This window comes from Enhydra lutris, unplaced genomic scaffold (genome assembly GCF_002288905.1).
Source record: "Enhydra lutris kenyoni isolate GAN:26980312 unplaced genomic scaffold, ASM228890v2 scaffoldscaffold13, whole genome shotgun sequence".
In the NCBI taxonomy this organism is placed as follows: Eukaryota; Metazoa; Chordata; class Mammalia; order Carnivora; family Mustelidae; genus Enhydra; species Enhydra lutris.
This window is the reverse complement of record NW_019154097.1, coordinates 3,996,430-4,019,526: the sequence shown is the minus strand read 5'-3', so window position 1 is coordinate 4,019,526 and position 23,097 is coordinate 3,996,430. Positions and strand designations below refer to the sequence as shown.

General features: G+C 50.5%; 2 protein-coding genes across 3 annotated transcripts; one reads left to right on the top strand and one right to left on the bottom strand.

The window, feature by feature from the left end:
* The first annotated feature begins 6,515 nt into the window (after window positions 1-6,515).
* LOC111145553 (CD72 molecule) lies at window positions 6,516-14,408 on the top strand. 2 transcript variants are annotated; one of them, XM_022500476.1, is made up of 9 exons: window positions 6,520-7,039; window positions 7,130-7,237; window positions 7,863-7,934; window positions 8,543-8,632; window positions 8,961-9,296; window positions 12,024-12,172; window positions 12,803-12,921; window positions 13,642-13,788; window positions 14,070-14,408. In XM_022500476.1, the coding sequence occupies exons 1-8, from the start codon at window positions 6,958-6,960 to the stop codon at window positions 13,781-13,783; spliced, it is 1,098 nt and encodes a 365-aa protein (XP_022356184.1). In that variant the 5' UTR covers window positions 6,520-6,957; the 3' UTR covers window positions 13,784-13,788; window positions 14,070-14,408. The 2 variants fall into 2 exon arrangements, with proteins under 2 accessions (XP_022356185.1, XP_022356184.1); XM_022500477.1 differs by lacking the exon at window positions 7,863-7,934 and having other exon boundaries at window positions 6,516-7,039.
* Window positions 13,795-18,921, bottom strand: LOC111145552 (testis-specific kinase 1). The gene is made up of 10 exons (XM_022500475.1): window positions 18,440-18,921; window positions 18,185-18,306; window positions 18,000-18,048; window positions 17,349-17,495; window positions 16,958-17,040; window positions 16,693-16,783; window positions 16,359-16,442; window positions 16,117-16,206; window positions 15,867-15,981; window positions 13,795-15,537 (listed from the first exon to the last, which is right to left on the bottom strand). Exons 1-10 carry the CDS (start codon window positions 18,656-18,658, stop codon window positions 14,651-14,653), a joined length of 1,887 nt encoding a protein of 628 aa, XP_022356183.1. The 5' UTR covers window positions 18,659-18,921; the 3' UTR covers window positions 13,795-14,650.
* Between the last annotated feature and the right edge of the window lie 4,176 nt (window positions 18,922-23,097).

The following is a 23,097-nucleotide window of genomic DNA, read 5'->3' as shown; positions in this document are numbered from 1 at the left end:
AGGCAGCAAGTCCCAGAAACAGCTGGCTTCCCAGGAAAAATCAATGGCTTTGCTGAGTCTCTCCAGCTCTCTAAAAAACTAACGGTGGAATGAATTTCTCAGCCTTTGAGGCCAGGAGAATGCAGACAAACCAGAGGGCGGAGAGACCTGCTGGAGGAAACAAATGAATCTCTGACTGAATGAGAGCCTGGGGGAGATATTTGTGAAGGTCAAACACAAAAGATTTCCCTGAACTAGAAAATGTGATATCAGAGCTAAAAACTTCCAAACATAAAGCAAAGGAGAGGATGGTTACTGCTAAAACCCCAAAAAGAGGTCCAGAAAATTAAACAGATGAAATATCTCAAAACATGTAACAAAAATATGGAGATGCAAATTATGTGGTGAAAGATGGGAGACTGAAACAGACCCAGGAGATTTAGCCTGCAAATTCTATGAGTTCTAGGAGAAGAGGAACAGGAGAGGAGACGTCATAATTAAATAATTTAACAGGGAATGTCCCTGAGCTGAAGAAATATATAGCCCTATACCGGAGAAAATTCCTGAACTCTAAGGATGAGAACAATGTTACACACATTTCCAGGCAGAAGGAAAGTTCATTTTTCTTATTTGCAATCCTGGAAGTTAAACAACAGCGAAAAGGAATGTGAGGTAATGAAAGAAAAGGCCTGCGACCAGGACCTAGCAAAGGGAGAAAGAAAGATAGTTGAAGATTTACAAAAATCATTCCGTATCTCATGTGAGAAATATTTTAAAGAAAAGGCTCTAATGAGACAACAAATGAATCAGAACAGACTTCAAGATGGGGGAAGGTCAAGGGAGGAGGAGAGAAATCAGTGGGATGCAACGAGCCATGAGCTATGTATTTATAGCTATATTTCTACATATGTATAACACATCACTCAAATGCTAAACACCCTTGAAACAGAAGGAACACGTTGTAAGGGAAATTCTAATGAGGACTAAATTATCTCAATAAAACTCTGGAATCAGGTAGTGAGGATAAGGGGAAGGTGAGTGTTCTAGGATCCGAGGGGGGAAGGAGGAGGAGGTAGAAAGGTAGTAAAAGTAGTCTAAAGACCATATCTTACTGAGGTGGAGAGGAAGTAGAAGGTAAGTAGAGTACGATGGAAATAGTTGTTCTGTATTCATGAACTAGAACAATCATGTGCATCTATTTAAGAGAACAGGGCAAGGGATGGTAACTATGAATAGAACAACAAACTCCAAATTAACAAGGAGAAAATGGGATGAACAGCCACTCACTCAGTCCAGCAAAGGTAAAGAAGAGTTCCCAACACTGTTTACACATTTAAAAACAAGTAAGATGGAAATAAATCAAATTTATCCCTTGGTACAGGAAATATGAGTGGACTGAATTCTTCCATTAAAAGACTCTAAGACTCTGTTAGAAATCAAATTCTGGTCAATACTACTTAGAAGAAATATACTTAAAGCAAAGTGATCAAGAAAGATTCAAAATAAAGACGTGGGAAAGGGATACCAGACAGATAAACAGAAAGCAGTGGTAATGCTGGTATCCAAAATGGGAATTTAAGTTACCAACTGGAAGTGGAGTGAGGACTGCCTGTGAAGGGGTAGGAAGGAACTTTTAGGGAGATGGGAATCTTCTGTACCTTGACTGTGGTGAAGGCTGTATGACTGAATACATTTGTCAAAACTCATAGGACTGTATGCTTAAAATTGACAAAACTTACTGCAAATTACAATACAGTAAAACTGGCTTCAAAAAAGTACAAAATTATAGTATTTACAAAATGTAAACAATGAATGAAAAAATAGTGAATACTGGATACTCTCTCAATTACCCTGTATCATACATCCTCAAAATGCTATAAAGACAGCAGGCTTAAAAACAGAGAGAGAGAGAGAGAGAGAGAGAGAGAGAAAATAAAGGGGGTACTTATTTCAATAAATTATAAAAAGAACAAGAAACCAAAATTAATCCGGAAATATCAAAAGCTGACATGAATGAAATGGAGAACAAACAAAAATACTAAAAACCATGAATATAAAGAAGTTCTTTAAAAGGGTTAATAAGGGGGGCGCCTGGGTGGCTCAGTGGGTTAAAGCCTCTGCCTCCAGCTCAGGTCATGATCTCAGGGTCCTGGTATTGAGCCCTGAATCAGGTTCTCTACCTAGCAGGGAGCCTGCTTCCCCCTCTCTCTTTCTGCCTGCCTCTGTGCCTACTTGTGATCTCTCTCTGTCAAAAAAAGAGAAAGGGTTAATAAGGGGGCGCCAGGTGGCTCAGTGGGTTAAAGCCTCTGCTTTCGGCTCAGGTCATGATCCCAGGATCCTGGAATCGAGCCCCGCATCGGGCTCTCTGCTCAGCAGGAGGCCTGCTTCTCTTCCTCTCTATCTCTCTGTCTGCCTCTCTGCCTACTTGTGATCTCTGTCTGTCAAATAAATAAATAAAATCTTAAAAAAAATAAATAAAAATAAAAAATAGAAAGGCTAATAAAGTAAACTTCTTATAAGCACAAAGAAAGAGAAAAAAGAGCAAAAATAGACAAGATTAGTTCTGAGAAAGAAAACACGACGGAAGAAAAAACTAAAGAATTAATAAAAGGTGGGATGCATGGGTGGCTCAGTCGGTTAAGTGTCTGCCTTCAGCTCAGGTCATGATCCCAGGGTCCTGGGATGGAGCCTGCATTGGGCTCCTTGCTTAGCGGGGAGCCTGCTTCTCCCTCTGTCTGCTGGTCCCCCTGCTAGTGCACACTTCTCTCTCTCTGACAAATAAAATCTTCCAAAAAAAAAAAAAAAGGAAAGAATTATAAAATGGTGCAATCTAAAATTCCACATCAACTAACTTGAAAATTTAGAGGACATATATACATTTCAGGAAAAAATGTGAATGACCAAAACTGGATCAAGAGAAAGAAGAAAGCTTGAATAGCTCAATCTACCTTTGAAAAAAACTAGAATAAGAAGGTGACTATAGAGCTACTTTTGGAAAAGATTGCATTCAAAGGACACCAGAGCTGAGTTTTATCTATTCTTTTTTTTTTTTTTTTTTAATTCATGGGGCAGGGAGAGAGAAAGAGAGAGATGAGTGGGGAAGGGGCAGAAGAAGGAAAAGCAGACTCTTCAGTAGGCATGGAGCCCAAAATGGGGCTCTGGGCTCGATCCCAGAACCCTGAGATCATGACCTGAGTCAAAGTCAGATGCTTAATGGACTGAGCCACCCAGGCACCCAAGTTTTATTTATTCTTCAATAATGATAATTTCCATGCCATTTAATCTAGTCAAAACTATAGGAAAAGAAGAAAAGCTCCCATATTTAATATTTAGAACCAGAATAATATATTCTTTCCTAATAAAAATTCTAAGTAAAAATGAAAAAGAGGAAAACTGTTGAAATATAATGAAGACTTTCTACTAAAACCTAACAGCAGATACTGTTCTCAATGGTGAAATACTAAAACCACTTCCATTAAAATAAACGTTTAGACAGAGGTGCCTGCTATTATGCTTATTTAACATATCTTGGATGATTTAACAAATGCAGGAAGTCCTTAACTACATTTACATTTAAAAAATTTTTTCTTAATAGATTTTGTTTATTTGCCAGAGAGAGAGAGTACAAGCAGACAGAGGAAGAAGCAGGCTTCCCTCTGAGCAAAGAGCCCAACCTGAGACTTACCCCCTGACCCTGGGATCATGACTTCAGGCGAAGGCAGGTGCTTAACTGTCTGAGCCACCCAGGCCCCCATAATGGCCAGTCTGGAAAAGTGATGTGAAGGTCAGTATTGCAAAGACCACGTGTGATACACGTGGGGAAGAAGGATCCCACCCTCACACCCTAGTCCGAAAAGAAGGCACTGGAAGGGAAAGCAGAGCATCATAAGGGGATGGGTAGCCACCACCAAAAGGGCTAAGGAGGATAGAGATGCAGGCCCGGCCTTCTTTTTTTTTTTTTTTAAAGATTTTGTTTATTTGACACATAGAGATCACGAGTAGGCAGAGAGGCAGGCAGAGAGAAAGAGAGAAAGAGAGAGCAGGGAACCAGGCTCCCGGCTGAGCAGAGAGCCCAATGCGGGGCTCGATCCCAGGACCCTGAGATCATGACCTGAGCTGAAAGCAGAGGCTTAACCCACTGAGCCGCTCAGGTGCCCCCAGGCCTGGCCTTCTTTTTTTTATTTTTTTTTTTATTTTTTTTTTATTTTTTATTTTTTTTCAGGCCTGGCCTTCTTAATGTACCCATGCCATTGTGGAAACGCAGTCTAGCTCATTCCATTGGCATCCCGGTGTCCTTCCTTCTGAAGCCTCCCCAAGGGCCTGTTTAGGCAGCAGACCCATTGATTTTTTTTTTTTTTTTTTTTTTTTTTGAGCATATACTGGAAACTTGGTTTGGCATTTTACCTGGTGTCCAGGCCGTGTTCACTTGTGTGTACTGGTTTTGAAAACTAGGGCATTGGGGTGCCTGGGTGGCTCAGTGGGTTAAAGCCTCTGCCTTCGGCTCAGGTCATGATAACAGGGTCCTGGGATCTCCCTCAGCAGGGAGATTGCTTCCTCCTCTTCTTCCTCCTCTGTCCACTTGTGAACTCTGTCTGTCAAATAAATAAATAAAATCTTAAAAAAAAAAAGAAAAAGAAAACTAGGGCATTACCTACAGTTTACTGAATTCCTGCAAATGTTCCTGCAACTGATCTACAGAGAAGAGGCCCCTACCCCCAGACACCACACCCGGTCTCCTCACCGCCCGCACTGGCCTCTGCCCCCAGCTGCTCTATATGCTCCCACTCCATCTCACAGGCCCCAGAAGCCCCCAGGGAGCCACCGACTCCCACCACCGTCTGTTATCTGGAGGAAGCCCTGATGGGGGGCTGGGGGAGGGGACCGGGTTGTAGGAAACTTTAATTAAGCAAGGACAGTTAACAGCTGCAGGGTCACCTTAGGAACAAGTGAGCTTGAGAAAAGAAATATTTCCCTCATCTGTCCCCATGACCTTTTAAGACTTTTCTGCAAATGGCTCCTCATTCCCTGTCATGGTAAAAAAAATAGCAGCCATCACAGGTACCCTTCAGCCCACAGAATCCTCTGAGCTTACTCCTTCCAGCAGGCCTTGACACAGATTCTCACTGCACACAGACGCCCCAACAGACCACGAAGACCTGAGGATGCCTGTTCACACATGCACACTCACATGCATGCACACACCTGCCTCTTCTTCAGGTGACAAATGTGCTTTCCTACCTCGGCGGGCACTTTCTCTGGGAGGGCTGCATGGTGCTGTTGGGCAGAGCTGTCAGCAGACCCACAGAGCCGGGTACAACACCTCTCCACACACCACTAGTCATACACTACAGCTGTCAGTGTGCGGTGAGCACCTCTTCCCCCCTTTTTTTTTCCTCCCCACAGGTGCAGCGTGTCAAGAGGTTCTGCGGGGGCAGATGCCACCTACTGCAAGTCGGTTTTTTCCCACCCACAGAGCCTGTCTTGTCTCAGCCCCTTTGCACCCGCAGAAGCAAGGCCTTCTAGCTTGGTAAAATAATGTTAGGCAGCACCTCTGAACCACCACTGCTCAACAACCCTCCTCTCCCAGCCGGTTTCCCTCCTTCCCATCAGCCATGCCTTCACCACCCATGAGGGCCTCCCAGTCCCTGGTCTTCTCCCACAAACACTCCCTTTTCCCTTGGGGCTGGGTGCAAAGGGACAATGTTGAGGCTTTTTAAGGGACAAACTTTAGGAAGGAAAGAAAAAACAAAACAAAACAAAAAACCAAGAAAATATCAAAACCTCAGGTCCAGAGTCTGTGTGCTCAACACCCAGCCCTGCTTTGTTTCCTTGCCTCCCTTCTAAGAAGCCACTGCCCTTCTTCATCCCCACCCAATTCCTTTGTTCACCTGCCCCCCAACCCGACCCCCCATGAGGGTGCACAAGGCTCTCAGTACTGCAGGTTTTTCCAAAGGTGCACAAGCTTGGGATTGTTCCTCATCCTCACCCCCAGCCCTAGCTTATCCGCAAGCCTCTGCCTCCCCGACTCAGTTTGCTGGCTCCAGCCCTGATTCTGGGACATAGGATGCCATGTCCAGCAGGGGACAGGATGGGATGAGGAAGGGGCTGATTGTCCAAAGGTGTGATCAGGAGGGAACAAGGGTGGACAAGGCCAGGGAAAGGCTGTGGAGAGGGAATTTAGGGCAGTTTGCAGAAGAGAAATAGTGTGGTCCCAGATCCATCCTCCAAAGCACTGCCACATTCTCAGGAAGGGCTTTGGGGTGAGAACCTCCCTGTGTGTGAGACCCTCAGCAAGTCTGTAGGACTACTGCAGGAGCGGAGCTGGGTCTACCCTGAAAGCCTCCAAACTGACAGGGAAAAGAGCTCCATCAAATCAAAGGCTCCTTACCTGCAAGGAGCCCATACCTGCTGGGAACCCCAGGATGAGGAGCAAAGGCTCCACACTAGGACCCCCCAGTATGATGGAGAGGATGGAGCTCCACTGTGGGAGATCCTCTGGGTTCAGCTGGGCACAGAAGAGCTCTGACAACACACGGATAAGCCCGTAGACAGAGCAGCACGGGCAGAGAAGAGCAAAGGGCAAATCAGAGTAGATGATCAGGAAGACACGCATTTAGAGCCCAGCACAGCCCAAGAGGATCTGGGACGCATGAATGGGGAGCACAGGCAGGATGAAGGAACAGGTCTGAGTAGTGATCTAGTGACACTTCCAGACTCAACCCCCATGTTCCGGACCTCAGTTTCCCATCCCCTGTCCCTCTAGCAGAGGCTCAGGGATGCAGTCTGCTTCACTGAAACCATTAGTCTGACACTTGTTGACGTCTTCCTCTTTTGTAGCTGGAAGTCACAGGGCAAAGCACGAAGCTGTGCAGTCACAGAAGAGTCTAAGGGTGTGAAGGGACAGAGGGGAGAGTGTCCAGGGAAGAGTGTCAAGGGTGAAGGAGGAGGAGACAGGTGGGAGCAGAGGTGCTCAGGGCAATGGCTGAGGCCATCACCTATGCTGATCTGCGGTTTGTGAAGGCTCCCCTGAAGAAGAGCGTCTCCAGCCGGCTAGGACAGGGTAAGGGTGGAAGGGGCATCTCCTTGATTTTGCATCCCTAAGCTCCCTCATGGCCCCACCCCCACCTCCACCTTTTCTCTCCTCTTCCAGACCCAGAGACTGATGAGGATGATGAACTCACCTACGAAAATGTGCAAGTGCCCTCAGTCTCAGGTGGGCCCTTGAGCTTGGCTTCTTCTGGAGTAGGGGACAAAGCAGGTACGGAGAACCCAAAGGATATGTTTGACGAGGCGGGGTGTGTGTGGGGTGTGTGCGGTGTGTGTGTGTCTTGAGCTGGGACTCTACGGTATTCTTGAGCGGGGGGCGGGGGGGGGGGCGGTACACAATATCCCTGGGAAAGGAGGGGATGCTTAGGAAAGAGAAGAATGAGCCCTGGATAAATGGGAGTCAGGTAAGAATAAAGCTCCCAGGGGCAAGGTGGAAGTCCCAGTGCGGAGACAAGGGTTCAGCGAGGAGACATGAAGGCAGCCCCCGTGGGGAGACGATTTCGAATGGGAAATGGGGAGTTACAGGACAGAGAAGAGGGTAGGAGAGAGGGATGAGGGCACTTTTGGGGAGAAGGTTTAGGGGTGCTGAGTAAAACCTAAAGAGAGACCCAGGAGGGAGACCCGGAAGAGTAGTAAGACCCGGGAGAGACACAAGAGTCCCGGTGGAGATGCGGGACTCCAGGGAGTGCTAAGGGGGTCCCAGAGCATCTCAGGAAGTCGCAGAAGGTATCTCGGGCCAGACTGGAGAGAGAGAGAGGGGGAGGCGAGAGGGTGGAAAGAACGGAAATTTCCCGGGTCTTCCCCTCTTGGAAACCGGAGTCTCTGTGGGTCCTCAGGGCTCCAACCCGAGCAGCCAACTGCGTCCTGGGGCTCCGTGACGTCACCGGCTGCCGGGAGGCTCCTCGCGGGTGAGTCCCTCGCCCTCCCTGCGGCGCGCGCCCCCAGCGGCCGGGCTGGTGCTTCGGCGCGCGGGGCGGGGTCTCGGGCTAGGCGGCTCCCGCGACTGCGCGGACCCCTCCCGGCCGCGCGGGCTGTTCACAGAGGGCGAGCTGGCGGGGTCCCAAGGGCATGGTGCTGGGCCCTGCGTGTGCGTGTCCGGTACCGAGAGTGAGCCCGGGTAGCAGCCCTCTGGACTGCGCGGGCAGCCCCGAGAACCCTGCCCTGACTCTTTGACCCCCATACCCAGATGTATCATTCCCACAGGTTGACCCAGATCCTCCCTCCTTCCCCTTTACGGTGGTCCCATTCACATACCCCCGTCCTCTGTCTCCGTCTGAGATTTAGCTCCCATCCTACCAGGTAGCGCTCCTCAATGCTTACCAGAAACGATCCAGCCCTTATTCTGGAACATCTTCCTTCTGCTACCTGCATTAATTCACTAACCGACAAAACCCATCATACCTGCACCATATCCTCTGAGGGGTGCTCTTTCCCATGAATATCCCCCACCCACCCAGCCCCTCATTCTCTAAACTTTGCTGGGGCTCTCTGCCCTTCTTCCCACTGTCTCCCTAAGGTCGCGCAGCCTGTATGCAGTACCTCTTTCTCGGCCTGCTACTCACCAGCCTGCTGGGAGGGGTGGCCGCCATCTGCCTGGGAGTACGCTGTGAGTATGGCTGTCCCCCATTTCCCACTTACCCCAAGCCATTTTCTTCCCTACTCTCTACTCTCCCCAACAGCTGCCCTTTCCCTGGTCAGGGCTCAGAGTCACCACCACCATATCCTTAGCTTTTCAACTAGTTTCTAGTCGGGTCTATTTTAGAGTGCTGTGTCTTCCTAATCCAATACCTCCTAAAGCTTTAGGCAGTCAGCTCTTATATTTCATCCTGTTTTGCAAAAATTTGCAAGAAGCAGAAAAAGGACAGACGCTGAAGTCTCAGGGTGGCAGGGCATGGCTGAAGATGACCTCCAAATTTCTCATTATGGCCAAACAGATCTGCAGGTGTCTCAGCAGCTCCAGCAAATGAACAGGCTTCTGGAAACCACTAACAGCAGCCTGCGACAGCAGCTCCACCTAACGATGACCCAGCTGGGGAAGAAAGAGGAGGATCTGCAGGGGTCCAGGAGGGAAGCAGCCCAGAGTCAGGAAGCACTACAGGAGAAACAGAGGGTTTGCCAGGCTACCCAAGAACAGTTACAGGCCTGCCAGTCTGAGATGGAGAAGACAAAGGAGGACTTGCAAAGTAAGGAGGTGCAGAGGATGACCTTGGAGCAGAGGCTGAGCAGCATGCGCGACACACTGAAACCCTTATTCACGTGCCCCTTAGAAGGTATCCACTCTGGGAGACAAGAGTTGGGAGGGTCTCTGTAAGGGATGGATTGAAGCGAGGAGACACTCCTGGCAGGTGTCTCTCTGTCGGGGGGGGCATTGAGTTGTGGAGGAAAGGGATAGTAAATGAGAGTGGTGGCCAACAGAGAGGAGGATCAAGCTGCATTCTGGATTTAGGACAAGTCACCCAGCTCTAAGGCAAATCCTATAGGAGGAAGGAGGGAGACAGATGGCAATGCAGATCACACTGTCCAAAGCACCAAACTTAAGTCTCTGCTCTTGATATCAATGTCAAATTATCTGGGAACCCCCTGAACTGGGATGTGGAACTGGTTTTTTGCACTTTTTTCTAAAGAGAGGGTCTATACCTTTAATTATTTCTCACCACATCTGAGATTCCCCAAGTGTTAAAAAATCCTGATTACTGAGGTGCAGCGTGGCGGGTGGGGGGCGAGGCAGCTGAAGCTCTCAAGCGTGGGCAGCACTCACAATGAGGTGGGTGGGGGTAAGGTGGGGGAGAGAGCTGGCGGGAAGAGTTCATCTATTTTGAAGGCAGGAGCCCAGGCAGTATGTGGGGATGAGGGAGGGGCCACAGAAAAGGGGAGAGGCTGTGTAAGAAGCAGGCTGAGGTTCGGGGTGGGGAACCAGGCCCAAGGCAACCAGAGTGTTCATGGCCTGGTTACCTATGGTCCAGGTTAGGCTCTGTCTAGCTCAGGGGGCATCCAGAGACTCCCCAAGGCTTAAGATAGTGAATTGATGTACAGACACCCCCAGCCCTTGTGTCTTTAGCCTTCTCATTCCCTGTGACCCTCAGTCCCAGGCAGTGCTGCCACCCATTCCCTCAGCTGCACCCCAGACCCAAGCAACCTGAACTGTTCTTCTGCTAGAAGGCTGGTTCCAGACCACTCTGACCACAGCTGCCTCCTCCAGTCTTTCCCCACACTTCTTCAATCTCACTGATGCCTCCAACTCACTGTCTCCCCTTTCCTCCCTTTGCCTTGGCTGTCACTTCTCTCTCTACCCATCTTGGCTTCTAGGGCCCATCACTTCAGCTACTTGCTCTTTTGTTCTATTGTCCTTCTGGTGTACCAGAGGGGCAAGATATCAACTCTGGATGAACTGCCCCCTCTGCCCCTTCCGCACCCAGGTGTGCCATATTGTGCCATCATTCTGCTTGGTGCAACCAAAACTCTAGTCTCAACCTCAGCCTAATCCTCGGTACTGCCTGGCAGCAGTGCAGAACTCCTTACCCTACCACCCTCTCTCCCACTTTTAGCAGGTGCCGCACTCCATTTTCCACCACTGAGCCTATACATCCATTCACATTTTTGCTCACCCCCATTTTTTGCAAGGATCACTGTGACAGCTTGCTGCGTCATTTCTCCTAAACATCTCTCTCCCTCTCCCACCCATCCACTTGTCATGTGGAAGCCAGGGTAATTCTTTAAAAACAAAATCTGATCATGTCATTCCAGTTAATTAATTACATCAAAAGTCATTGCATACATACTACATGTCCAAGCACTGTGTCCAAGCACTTGGGATATAGCCAGTGAACAAAACTTCTCTATGTAAAATGCTACATTGACTTACTCTTCCCTGTAATATAGAAAATTTTAAAAAAAGCCTTAGCCTGGCTTCCAAGGTCCCTGCCTACCTTTCAGCATGCCACTTAGCCTCTCACCCTCTTCCATTTGGCTACACTGACTTTGTATTCCCTTTAGTTGCCATAGGACAGAAACTCAAGAGGGTACCTCGGTGAGGACATGAGACAATGTAGACAGAAAAGAGGGAGCAGGGGAAGGCAGGAGGGATCTTTGAGTGTCACAGGTAGGATTCCTGGAACAAAGCAAAGAGAGAGGTGGGTTGGGATCAGGAGCACAGATGGGTGTATGGGTTGTGAAAGAAAGAGGGATGTTTACTGCTTAGAGATAGCCAGGACAGTGTAACAGAGAAGAGAAATTTTGGGGGGCAAGGGAGGGAAATGGAGAGAGTTCACATCAAGTGTCTGACAATTTCAGCAGAACAGGAACCAAGGTTTTTACTTATGGAAGAGTGGAGAGAGGGAAGGAGGTGGCTAGCAGCTTGGAGGGTGTGGGCAAGTTTTGAATATGCAGCGAGGAATGCTTTAGGGAGTGATTGAGATGATTATGAGGTTGATTGAACACTTGGGGGGGCAGGTGAGGTCAGCCAAAGTGTAAGGGGGGGGAGATTGCAATCATTCAGAAATTGGGAATAGTACCTCCACCCTATTAAAATAAACCTCCTGGGGCGCCTGGGTGGCTCAGTGGGTTAAGCCTCTGCCTTTGGCTCAGGTCATGATCCCGGGGTCCTGGGATCGAGCCCCACATCGGGCTCTCTGTTTGGCAGGGAGCCTGCTTCCCTTCCTCTCTCTCTGCCTGCCTCTCTGCCTACTTGTGATCTCTCTCTGTCAAATAAATAAATAAATATCTTAAAAATAAAATAAAATAAAATAAACCTCCCAGACTGTTAAGGAGTGCTGCTGTGAATATTAAAGACTTTTACTAAATATGCATAGGAATGGCATTACCAGGGGAGGCCAAAGACAGATTGCAAAGGTGAAGGGCTAGAAGCTAGTGAAGGTGCTGGGACTAGACCAAAGGGGGCACTGTTAGAAACCACACTGAGGAATCATCACTTTTGTCTCACATGGGGAGATCTCCCTCCTGGGTCTGGGCTATGCTGTTACATTCTTTCTGTTTTATAGATTTCTGCTGTCCCATGGGATGGATACTGAATGAGAGGAGTTGTTTTTACATCTCATACACGGAGAGAAGTTGGGAGGAGAGCCAAAACTACTGTCAATCTCTGTCCTCCGACCTGGCCATGTTCAGTGACATTCTTTATTCTTATTCAGTAAGCATCCCCTTATTTGCAGACTGTAGCAGGTACTGTTGGGCGAAGGGATATGTGTCAGTGAGTCAGGAGTGGTGGTGCACGCAGAGCACGCATTCCTTTTCCGGCAGCTTCTCAGCACAGTGCTCCAGGTGGCCCCTACTGGCCAGAGTTGGCACGAGAGTTGAAGCTCATGAACCAACTTTACTTGAACCTGTTTCTCATCTCAGCTTTCTGGTCAACTCTCCAGGGCTGCTTAACAGTCTCTTTGTCTCTCAAGACCTCTCAGGCAGAGGTCCCATATCTGGGGGGCTAGATTGTTGGGATTGACTCCTTATGACCAGAGCAGCCCATGGAATGACTCCTCTTTCAAAGGCTGGCAGAAATTCTTCACCAGCCCGGGGGTGAACTGAAGGGCGAGCCTGCATCTGCAAGGTGGCACTTGAAGGCCTCAGGGACAGGTCCCCAAGGAGCTGATGTCTTGTGCCAGTCAGAAACAGTCCTCTTGTCAAAGCCGAGACCTCCCCATAGTGCTCATTTTCTTTCATTGGCCCACATCCCCCCTCCCTACACCGCACCCCCGCCCCGGCCCCTTGCACTGGAATATTTCTCATCATTCTCCACATACCCCTCCTCTGATTCTCCCCTCAGGTTATGAACCACAACAGCGCAAGGAAGATGTTGATGCAAATTAGCCCACCTGGTTCATTTTGGGTTAATCACACCTTTGCTAAGAGGTGGCAGCAGGTTGACGGCAAACGAGGCCCTGGGTAAGTCTGTTAGGACTTCTGGGCGTATTCAACCCCGTAGCTCCTTCATATAGACATAGTAATGAGATTCTCCTCCTGCTCCCAAAGTTTTGGGAGGTCCTGCTCCCAAAATTCTTTCACAAGTCAGTATTGTAATTGCCTACTTGTCTGTTTCCTTTACTTAAAACTCTTTAGGACAGCCTTCTTCTCTGGCGCCTTTCCAGTACCTGGCAGTCCCAAGCACTTTTTTTTTTAAAGTTACTAGGTTGGGACCTATGTTGTTTTTCTCTCAGAGGGAGAAGCTGAGGCTTTAGCTAGAACTTCACAGCTCATGAACCCCGGCATTCAACTTCCCATCCCTTGACAGCGCTACCGGAACTGAGATGGCACTTTCTCAGTCAGGGCCTCTTGGGGGCACTATAGTTACCTCCAGGAAGGGAGCAGTGGGGCAACTTTGAAAATCAACTCCAGGAACCCTGAAATAGGCAGTCATCTCCTATATTCCCCATGGAGTTTCCATCTTTAATATTTTGGGTGACTTTTTTCCTCCTCTGGTTCTAAAGCCTCTTTGAGTTAAGAGTAGCCATCTGTCCCTGAACCATACCCAAATGTGGCCTTAGGCAGGCAGGGCAAATTAGGACTTCACTGTGTTTAACATAGGGCAAGGGGAGAAAGGGGAGCGAAGGCAGGGTGGGAAAGGAGAGGCAGGCCTTGTCCCAGTTCTACCTCACCAATCTTTAGGTATTATAGTCAAAGCTCAAGATGTTATAAGGTACAAAGCAGTTGGCCAAGAACACAGCAGCATGACTGTACTTCTCTTCTTCCCTGCATCTGTGAGATGACAGCTTTCAAGCACCCAGATAGGGACCACTTTTTGCCCTGAGTTGGGTAAGCATGACCACCCACTGAGGCATGGGAGTTGGGGAACAGGGAGGGAGAGTAACTTAGAGCAGGGGCTCGGAAGCCAGAGGTAAAACTTATTCCTGAGAGCGATGGTCACCTCTACAGCCTTCAGGGTCTTGGTCTGCTTATGAAGGAGGGTGTTCAGCAGGAAAGTTCTGGAACTGAAGGGAGGCTGTGGATTTGGCTGTCCAGGGAGGCAGGAGGAGCTGGATGAATATTCTTAGCAATAATCTACTGCGGACCTCACTGGTGCTTTACTCTTACAGGCACTCATGCCAACAGAAGCCTGCACCCCTCACCCTAACTGCAGTTTGCAGGTCCTAAGATCATCTCCCTCTAGCGTTCTCTCACTCTGCCTGCGCAGTGCCTAGCCAAGGGCGGATCCATGCCCAATACTTCTAGCCAGCCTGTTGCCTGCTTGAAATCCTGCCCCAGAAGCTGGACTGTTCCTGGGAAACTGGTGAAGAAGTCACTAGAAGAGATTTTGGCCTCCCCAAGAACTTTCCATAGTGGCACTGTAGGGGGGTGGAGGAGGGCGCATGGGCTGAGTGGATAGGGGCAGCCCGGAGCCAGCCAGGCAGTTTTATTGAAATATTTTTAAATAATTTGCACGTGTTAGTCTCATGTGTCAGCAGTGCTTTGTCTGGTTCAGTGATTGCCCATGGGAGAGCAGGCCCAGGGGCTAGACAGGAAATGTTCTGTCCCTTGAGTCCATGCTGAGGTTCCCCTACATGGGGAGAAGAGCCGGTCAGCCCTGCTGGGGCTGGCACTGTCCAACATGTGTGCTCTGTCCTCACAGGGCATCCTGAAGGCCAAAGTTGGAGGCCAGAGACCACAGGCCCCACTGTTAAGAGCGCGCCCCGGGCAGCTGCAGGCCGGGTGTGGGAGGCTTGGCATGGTGCCCTCGGTGGCAGAGGAGACTGCCCGCCTCACAGTTCAGGTTGCGGTAGCGGGCAACAGCTGGTGTGGGGCGGGGGCACATGGATAGGAAGCCGAAGCTGAAAGGGCCAAGACAGCAGCCAGGGCAGGGCAGCCCCTCATCAGACTCCCGGGGAGCTGAAGGGGGCGGCGAGGGTTCTGTCCGCTCCAGAGCTGCCGCCCGGGGCAGGCTATGCTGGGCCCGGTTCCACGGCTCCCCAGCCCAGCCTTGTGGGGAGTTCACCACCACAGCTGGGGGGTTGTTGTTAAGGGCAGTCCCTGATCTAGGGGACCAAGGCTGGGAGGCCGAGGAACAAGTGCTGATGAAGTTGTCTGTGGCCACGGCCAGGGGCAGCTGGGGAGCTGGTCCTGGGGGTTCTGGCTCAGGGCTACTGCCCTCACACTCCATTCTTTCTTCAGCCGAGGGGCCCACACTGGGAGGGCCAGGACCTGGCAGTGCTGTCTCCATACGTCGGGGGAGCTCAGGGGATGATGGGAGCGAGCGGCAGCGACGGGCAGGTGTCCCAGGCTGGATGAGGGTCTCTGGAGTGGTCACCAAGGGCAGCTGCGAGGAGGGCAGTGGTGATGGTGGAACAAGGGGCAGGGGGGTAACTGGCTTGCTGGGTGTGTCCAACAGCTTGATCTTGCCTCCCCGGAGGTCTTCCCGGAGTGAGAAGGGATTGACTCGAGTCAGACTGTCCCCCCAGTTGGGGGGTGAGTCTGGTGATGGGGGCAGGAAGAGGTCTGACCGGCTTCGGGAAAGCCGGGGGTCTGGCCTAGGAAGGGTGGCAGAGGGACCCCCTCTTGAAACAGACCCTGTAGACAGAGAAGTCTGTGGTTACTGTTCTCAGCGTTGATCATGGCTCCTTGAGGCCTCATTATTCACCAGGAGGCTGGTGGGACTACAGCTTATAAAAGGGAGTCCCACTGGGTATTTTAGACAGGGGAGATGTCACCTCTAGCCCTCCTTCACCTCTCCTTTCCTTCTTCCCCTCTCTTGGTTCTAGAATTTGAAAATATTTAAGATGTCCTTTCACACCCCCCGCCCCAACCTTCTCAACTAATAAATACATTTAGTCTTAATCCCTTGAGTTCTAAGGAAGAGGCAAAAAGAGTTTAGTTGCATCAAGGTCATGCTCACTTACTCTGATTGTGTGTCAGGGAAGCTCTGGTGAGGGGGGCTGGCTCAGGCAGCTGCTCCAGGATCCATTCCAGATGCTGCGTGATTTCAGTGAAGGGAGCACGAGTGCTAGGTTCCATCTGATGGGTAGAGAGAGGGATAGCTTCACTCAGTGCTCCAAAAGAGAGTCCCTACATTTTCCTCCCACCACCTGGAGCAGGAAAGCCTTGCAGCGGATAGATGGGGGTGGTGGGCAGGGAGAGAGAGGCTCTTACACTGCAGCAGTGGATGGCCAGGAGTAGGAAGGGCAGTGGGCAGTCATCCCCTACCAAGGTCCGGAAAGCAGGCACATCCAGGCCAAAGTCCTGCAGGGACAGAGAGAAGGGGCCTTCAAGTCAGCCTTCCTTGGGTTCTCCTTCTGACCCCCAATCAGGACCTTAACCTCCAGGGAACCCTCCTCAGTTATAAGCTGCCCAGTCTGGAGCTCCCCCTTTTCCAAACTGGAAACATTATTCACCTCAGTTCGGGGTAGGTAATCTGGGTCCGCAGGTACTCGTGCAATGAGCTCACAGAGGACAATCCCAAAGGCAAAGACATCGGCCTGCGGGGAGGAGAGAATGTCAACGGGAGGAACTGATGGTTTTCATGTCAGAATTTTGTCAGAACATGTCAGAATTTGGGGGAAGTCATGATAGTTTCATGCATTGGAGGGGTCCCTATGAGGGGACAAGGGGGAATTTGGGAGTCTCTTAAATATTCAATAAGGCTATTGAAGAACTTGGGATGGGGCCTTATGAAAGTATCTCAAGGGTCTCTGGAAGGCCTTGGAATCTGAAGGATTGATGTCTTACCTTCTCATCATACAGCTCACCCCGCAACACCTCTGGAGCCATCCAGTATGGGGAACCTACCACAGCCAATGGCTCCTTTCTTGCCCCTTCCCTGCAGGGGTAGGGGCAGAGTGATCAGAGACATCCCACTCAGATAACCCCCCTAAACAAAAGGGGATGAGGTCAGCCCCCTCCCCACTCCAAAGGATATGTCTCTGGGGGCTTCATTTAGATAGGGACCTTCTAGAAAGTCTGGGGGGGGGGGGCACAAGGGCATTCACCTCACCTATACACAGGAATCTTTTCAGCCAGCCCGAAGTCACCCACAACAGCCGTGAAGCCTCGGTCTTCCCGTCGGATCAGACAGTTCTGACATACATACAGCATCCCCACACACCCATCACCTTCTGTTTTCTGTTCTCCCAATATATACCCCAAAGCCCTGTCACTCCAGAGTAACTCCAACCCCCTCTGACCTCTCAGTTCTCCAGTGCACCCCAATCTTTCAACATCATCACTCCAAACATAGCATGGTACTCGGCCCCTCAGAGCTCCCCGTCATCCCAGTCCCCATTCTCCAGGGCCTTGCTACTCTGGACGTCCTAACAGGTCTAATATCCACACTCCAATCCACACTCGAATCCCCTTTCATGCCTCCACCCACCTGGCCAGCCTACCTTGGATGTTAGGTCTCGGTGGAATACACCTTTGGCATGCAGGTACCGCAGGCCACGGGCAATGTCCAGAGCCAGGCGGAGCCTGACTGGCCAGGACAGGGGTTCTGGGGAGCTGAGCAGCTGTTCCAGGGTCCCCCCATTCATATACTGGGGTATAGGGGGAGAAGGGGAATCAACGTCAAGGTTTCCGCCTGTACTCTACGTCTCCCACTTATAGGCCAGGGGACACTAAGGAGGATCACAAAGGTCAGAAGGGGGAGTCTGTGCTCTAGAGTCTCCCACTCATGTTCTAGGGCTGTCCTTCCAAGACATGTGCAACTATTTGAATTATTAAGTTTAAATAAAATTAAACATTTAGTTCCTCAGTCATATTTCTATTGGTCATATTTCTACTGCTCCCTAGCCACATGTAGCTGCAGAACATTTTCATCACTGCAGAAAGTTCTACTGGACAGCACTTGTTATAGCGCATATAGAGAATGTGACCAATGGAGGAATTTTACTTGTGGTTAGCCCAAAGGAAAGTTCAGGGAAGCCTCTCATGGGAGGGGGTCCTGCTGCCTTTCATTATTCCTCAGCAAATGCACCAGGCGTTGACACTCTCTCCCCTTGGTGGCGGTGGGGGTCCCCTCCTTCCTGGCCCATCCTCACCTCTGTAAGAGCGTGCAGCTGCCCCTGGTGCACACAGACCCCCATGAACCTGGAAGAGGATGAAGAAGATAGGAGGGTAGGCTCCTCTAATAAGAGTCCGGGCCCCTCTGCAGTTCCCACTTTTCCCGCGGGATCTTTCCTTTTCTCCCAGCAAGCTTCTCAGCAAGCGGCTGGGGCTCGCTCACCTTAGGATGTTGGGGTGTCGGAGCCGGTTCATCAGCTGCACCTCCCGTAGCGTGTTTCCCCGGTTACTGGGGAGTCTGTTCATTTTCAGCACCATGACTTGCCCTGACTGTCGGTGCCTAACCTGGGGGCGGCAAAGGCTGGCGAGTCCCGGGCAGATCCGCCAGGTCGCGCGGGTCGTTCGGGTCTAGGCCCCTTAGCTCCAGCCTCGCGTCTAAGGCTCGGTCCCGCCCCTCTGCCCTCTCTGCTGATCCTACCTTGTAGACCTCAGAGAAGAAGCCGGCCCCGATCTTCTCCGCGCAGTGGAAATCGTCCACGCGCGCCAGGCTGGAGACTGCGCTGCGGAGAGCCCGGTAGGAGGAGGGGCGGCCCCGGCCCGGGCCTCCACCCGTACTCCCCGGGCCCGGGGGCCCCTCCCCCGGCGCTTCTCCCGGCCCTGGCCCAGGGCCCCGCAGTGGGGGCCGTTCTCCGGCCATGGCCGGGCCCCCAGCCCGGGCCTGCCTCACATGGCAGGGTCCCCGGGGCCCGGGCAGGCCGCGCTTGCCATGGGCGTGCGCCGAGCCCGATCCGGGACGCCGGAGCTCCCGCTCCCGCCCTGGAGAATGGAAGATCCGCGGCAGATCTTGGGCCCGCCCCCGCCGCGCCGGTTTGCAGGGCCCGGGTAGACGCCGCTCCGCTTCGCTCTGCGCAGGGCCTGGGCCTGGGCCTGGGCCGGGCGGTGGCGGTGGCTCTCCTGGGCGCCGGCGGGCAGGCGGGCGGGCTCCCCGCAGGCGGAGGCGGGCTGGCGGGCTGGCGACCGCTGCTCCGCTTCGCCGCTGGGGCTCAGGCTCCGCGGCCTGCCGGGGGCGGGGCTGAGCCGGGCCTCCGCTTAACTCCTTCCAGCCCGGCCCACGGGCAGCGGCCACGCCCCCTCAGGTACGCAACCCCCAACCGGTGGCCGCGACACCCGAGGCGAGTGGGTCCGGGACGTCGGGGCCAAATAAGTTCAGGCCCGAGCTGAATAACTGAAGGAAATTATGGGCTGATTGTGCGTACGCGCAGCTCAAACGTCTTTTAGCTGCCCTGGGAGTCCTTTCTCTCTTCCCACCCTCAGGCCACTGTCTGAGGAAAGCCGGGCTCAGGAAGCCGCCGGATTCCTGGACTCCGACGGCCAGCAGGGCAGAAAAGTAGACCCTTCACGGCCAGCCACAATCGGAGGTAGCCCAGCAACCTGCCTACCTGCCGGGCCTCCGCTCTGGCCCAGCCTGCCCATTTCCCAGGTCTCGGCGCCTACACCTCTGGATTCCCTGACACTTTCCCCTTCTCGGGCGGTGGTGATGCCTCAGGCCTATATAGTGAGCCCGCGGCCCGCCCGTCCCCAGTGTGACCCCACACCTCCTTACCCCATCCCGCCTCCCTCGAATAAAGTTTCAAAGGAAGAAAGGTGTATCCTCCCGGTGACCACCCAGCCTGAACCTTCCTCTTACTCTTTCCTCCAAACGGCCCTATCTCTCTGCAGAGAACCCTCCACCTGCCCGGAAGCCCCGCCTTCCGTGGGATTCCGCCCCCTCGGCAAAAACCCGCCCCTCCGGGAGACTTCCCTTCGGAGACCCCTCTCCTCCTTAGTGAGACCCTCCCTTCAGAGGGACCATTCCTCAACACGATACTGCCACCGTCAGTGTGTGCCAGAACCCCTCTGTGCGACACCCTTCTTCTGTCTGTTCCTCCCACACAATGAGACCCCACCTCTCAGAGTGACTCCACGGGTCATTGTGACCCCGCCTTTCAACGTGACTCCTCCCCTCAGTGTGGCCCAGCCCTTATCTGTGTGACCCCTCTCAGGAGGTTCCGCTCTCCACCTCGTAGGAATCCGGTCTGCCCCCTCAGGCTGGAGGAGGAGCTGCAGCTGGTCTCTTTTAAGGGGGCTCTGGGCCCTGAATGCGCACGCGCTGCGCACAGCCGTCCCCATTGCTTCCGGTTCTCCGCTGGCGAAATAGCCAATTATCGCCAGGGATGAGTGACGTCTCTCGAGCTGACGGACGCCTCCCGGGCAAGCTATTGTGGGCGGCACTGAGCAGCTCGCCACCTAGCGGCGGAATGGAGGGCGGCGGGAGTGGGCGCTGCAAGTCTCCGGAGCCAAACGCGCTGGGACAGAGCTTGAGGGAGCAAGGCTGAATTCTTATCAAAAATTCTCACTCAAGACTGAATTCTTTTAAAAAATTCTCAAGTACTGCATTTCTATTTTTGTGGTAAGATGTAAAGGAAATTTATACAAGCCCAGTCCGCATCCGTGTGGGTGCTTGCCTTCTGACAAGAATCCTGTTTATGAGAGTTGGAGCCGAGTTCTATTTAATTGTCCATTTTTTATTAAAGATTTTATTTATTTTACCTGACAGAGATTACAAGTAGGCAGAGAGGCAGGCAGAGAGAGAGAGAGAGGAGGAAGCAGGCTCCCTGCTGAGCAGAAAGTCTGATGCGGGGCTCGATCCTAGGACTCTGGGATCATGACGTGAGCAGAAGGCTTTAACCCACTGAGCCACCCAGGTGCCCTTAATTGTCTAATTTTATTGAGTAGAGAAAAAACAGTCTTAGATTACAAACGGTGCCTCGGGGTGGAGAGAAGGCTAGAGGCTCTGCCCATGCACTGTGCAACTGAAGGTTTCTCACAGGTTTGGAGAGAGAACGGGCGAGATTCAAGGTCGTTCTAGAGGCGGTGGAGCCAGGCCAGTCTTGAGAACAATATATGCCTGGGCTTTGTGCCTCATACTCATTCTCCCAGAGACCGTTCGGTCTCAGCAAAACAAACTCATTCATTACCTTAATGTTAGCATCCACAACTACTTAATTTGTAAGTTTGGTTTCTATAGCTGTTTGAGATCTATAAACACTAGCACTTTATGCTTCATTTTGTTAAAATAGTATTATAATAGATAATTTAATTCACATATATCTGATCCTTTATCTAAGTTTGAAAGTTACTGTTGGTGGTAATAACTCCAAGCAGAGGATCCAGGATCCTGTTCTAGAAAGATCACTGTGGTTGTTGTATGGAAGCAATGAGACTTGCCAATGCTTGAGTCACGAGAGGATGAGAGACTGAACTAGGATAGGGATAATAGAGAAGGAGAGGAGGAAACATTCAACTAATATGGGAAAACTTGCTGATTGATTTAGTATCCAGAGTTAGTTAGTTCAGTGGAGAGAAGGAGCATCAGCCAGTACAATTTTTTTTTTTAAGATTTTAATTTTTTATTTGTGAGAGAGAGAATACAGTTAGGGGTGGGCAGAGGGGGTGGGGGAAGCCTGATGCAGGGGCTCGAACCCAGTGACCTGAGCGGAAGGCAGATGCTTAACCAACTGAGCCAGCCAGGCAGGCACGCTGGCCAAGATCATTTTTATGTTTGTAGCTTAGATGACTGTATGATATCAACTGGGATAAAGAACCCAGAAGGAGGAAAGGTTGGGTGGGGGAAGACAGATGACTGCCATAAGGAAAGGGGTGATGATAAAGGAAACTTTGAAGGTAGATGCCATCATCCAAGTAGGGTGTATAGAGGAGAAATGGGCTGGCAAGAATCCTGGGGAACACCAACATTAAAAGAGAGGGTGGGTGGCTCAGTCAGTTGGGTGTCTGTTTTCAGCTCAGGTCATGATCCCAGGGTCCTGGTATCAAACCCTGTATCAGGCTTAACAGGGAGTCTTTCTTCCCCCTCTCCCTCTGCCCCTCAGCCTACTTGTGCGCTTTTTCTCTCTCTCTCTCAAATAAATTATATATATATATATATATATATGTATGTATATATATACATATATACATATATATATATATATATTTTTTAAATGGTGGATCGATGAAGAGAATTTCATGAAGGAGACTGAGAAGAAACAAGGTGAAAGACAGGAAGAGAATCTAGAGAGAATGGTGCCATGGAATCCATGGAATGGGGAATTTAGGGAAAGTGGAATAATGAATAGCATTAAATGTATTGAATAGTATTAAATGTAGAGGGGGTCTGCTAAGATAAATTTTAAGTATTGCTCAAGTTAGGCTATTAGAAGATCCTTTTGTTTTTGTTTTTCAGACTTTTATGATGGGAAAATGTCAAACATGAAAAGAAGAACAAGTTGAGAATAGAACAATGAACCCTTATTTACCTCTGTAAGACCATTTGTGGAGAGCCTTGCACTAAATCACTTACGCCTGGGTGGCTCAGTGGGTTAAAACCTCTACTTCAGCTCAGGACACAATCCCAGAGTTCTGGGATCAAGTCCTACACTGGGCTCTCTGCTCAGCAGGGAGCCTGCTTCCCTTCCTCTCTCTCTGCCTGCCTCTCTGCCTACTTGTGATCTCTGTCTGTCAAATGAATAAATAAAATCTTAAAAAAAATAAATCACTTACCCCTGCCTCAGTTGTGTTGTTGACATAAATGACCTGGCTGAGGTGAAAGTACCTGCTTTTATGTACCTTTTGTGCCAGTGATTCTCCAATGATCAATTCTTGGCCAATCTTGTTTCATATATACTCTGTACCCCTGTGCTCTCCCCTCACCTAATTATTTGGTGTATATTTCTGATACAGCATTTCATCAATAAATATTTCAATATGTTACCTCTAAAAGATAAGGATTCTTCTTTAAAACAAAATCACAGTACCATGTTACATCTAACCCCCCCAACTCCTTAATATCAAGTATCTATTTGCTCACATTTCCCCCTCTGTCTTATGTTTAGTTTAAAAAAATTGTTTGAATCAAAATCCAAATAAGGTCTATATTTCACAGCTGATATATCTCTTAAATCTTTTCATTTTTATTTTTTAAAAGATTTCATTTATTTATTTGTTAGAGAGAGAGAAAGGACAAGCGGGGGAGCCGCAGGCAGAGGGAGAAGCAGGCTCCCTGCTGAGCAAGGAGCCCAGTATGGGGGCTTGATCTCT

Excerpts from the sequence above, each read along its gene's own strand:
- LOC111145553 (XM_022500476.1), top strand. The coding sequence starts at position 6,958 with ATGGCTGAGGCCATCACCTATGCTGATCTGCGGTTTGTGAAGGCTCCC. Across the intron at positions 7,238-7,862 it reads TGGAGTAGGGGACAAAGCAG|GGCTCCAACCCGAGCAGCCA; the intron begins GTACGGAGAACC and ends GTGGGTCCTCAG. Across the intron at positions 12,922-13,641 it reads GACGGCAAACGAGGCCCTGG|GTATTATAGTCAAAGCTCAA; the intron begins GTAAGTCTGTTA and ends ACCAATCTTTAG.
- LOC111145552 (XM_022500475.1), bottom strand. The coding sequence starts at position 18,658 with ATGGCCGGAGAACGGCCCCCACTGCGGGGCCCTGGGCCAGGGCCGGGA. Across the intron at positions 18,049-18,184 it reads CGACACCCCAACATCCTAAG|GTTCATGGGGGTCTGTGTGC; the intron begins GTGAGCGAGCCC and ends ATCCTCTTCCAG. Across the intron at positions 15,982-16,116 it reads TGGCCATCCACTGCTGCAGT|ATGGAACCTAGCACTCGTGC; the intron begins GTAAGAGCCTCT and ends TCTACCCATCAG.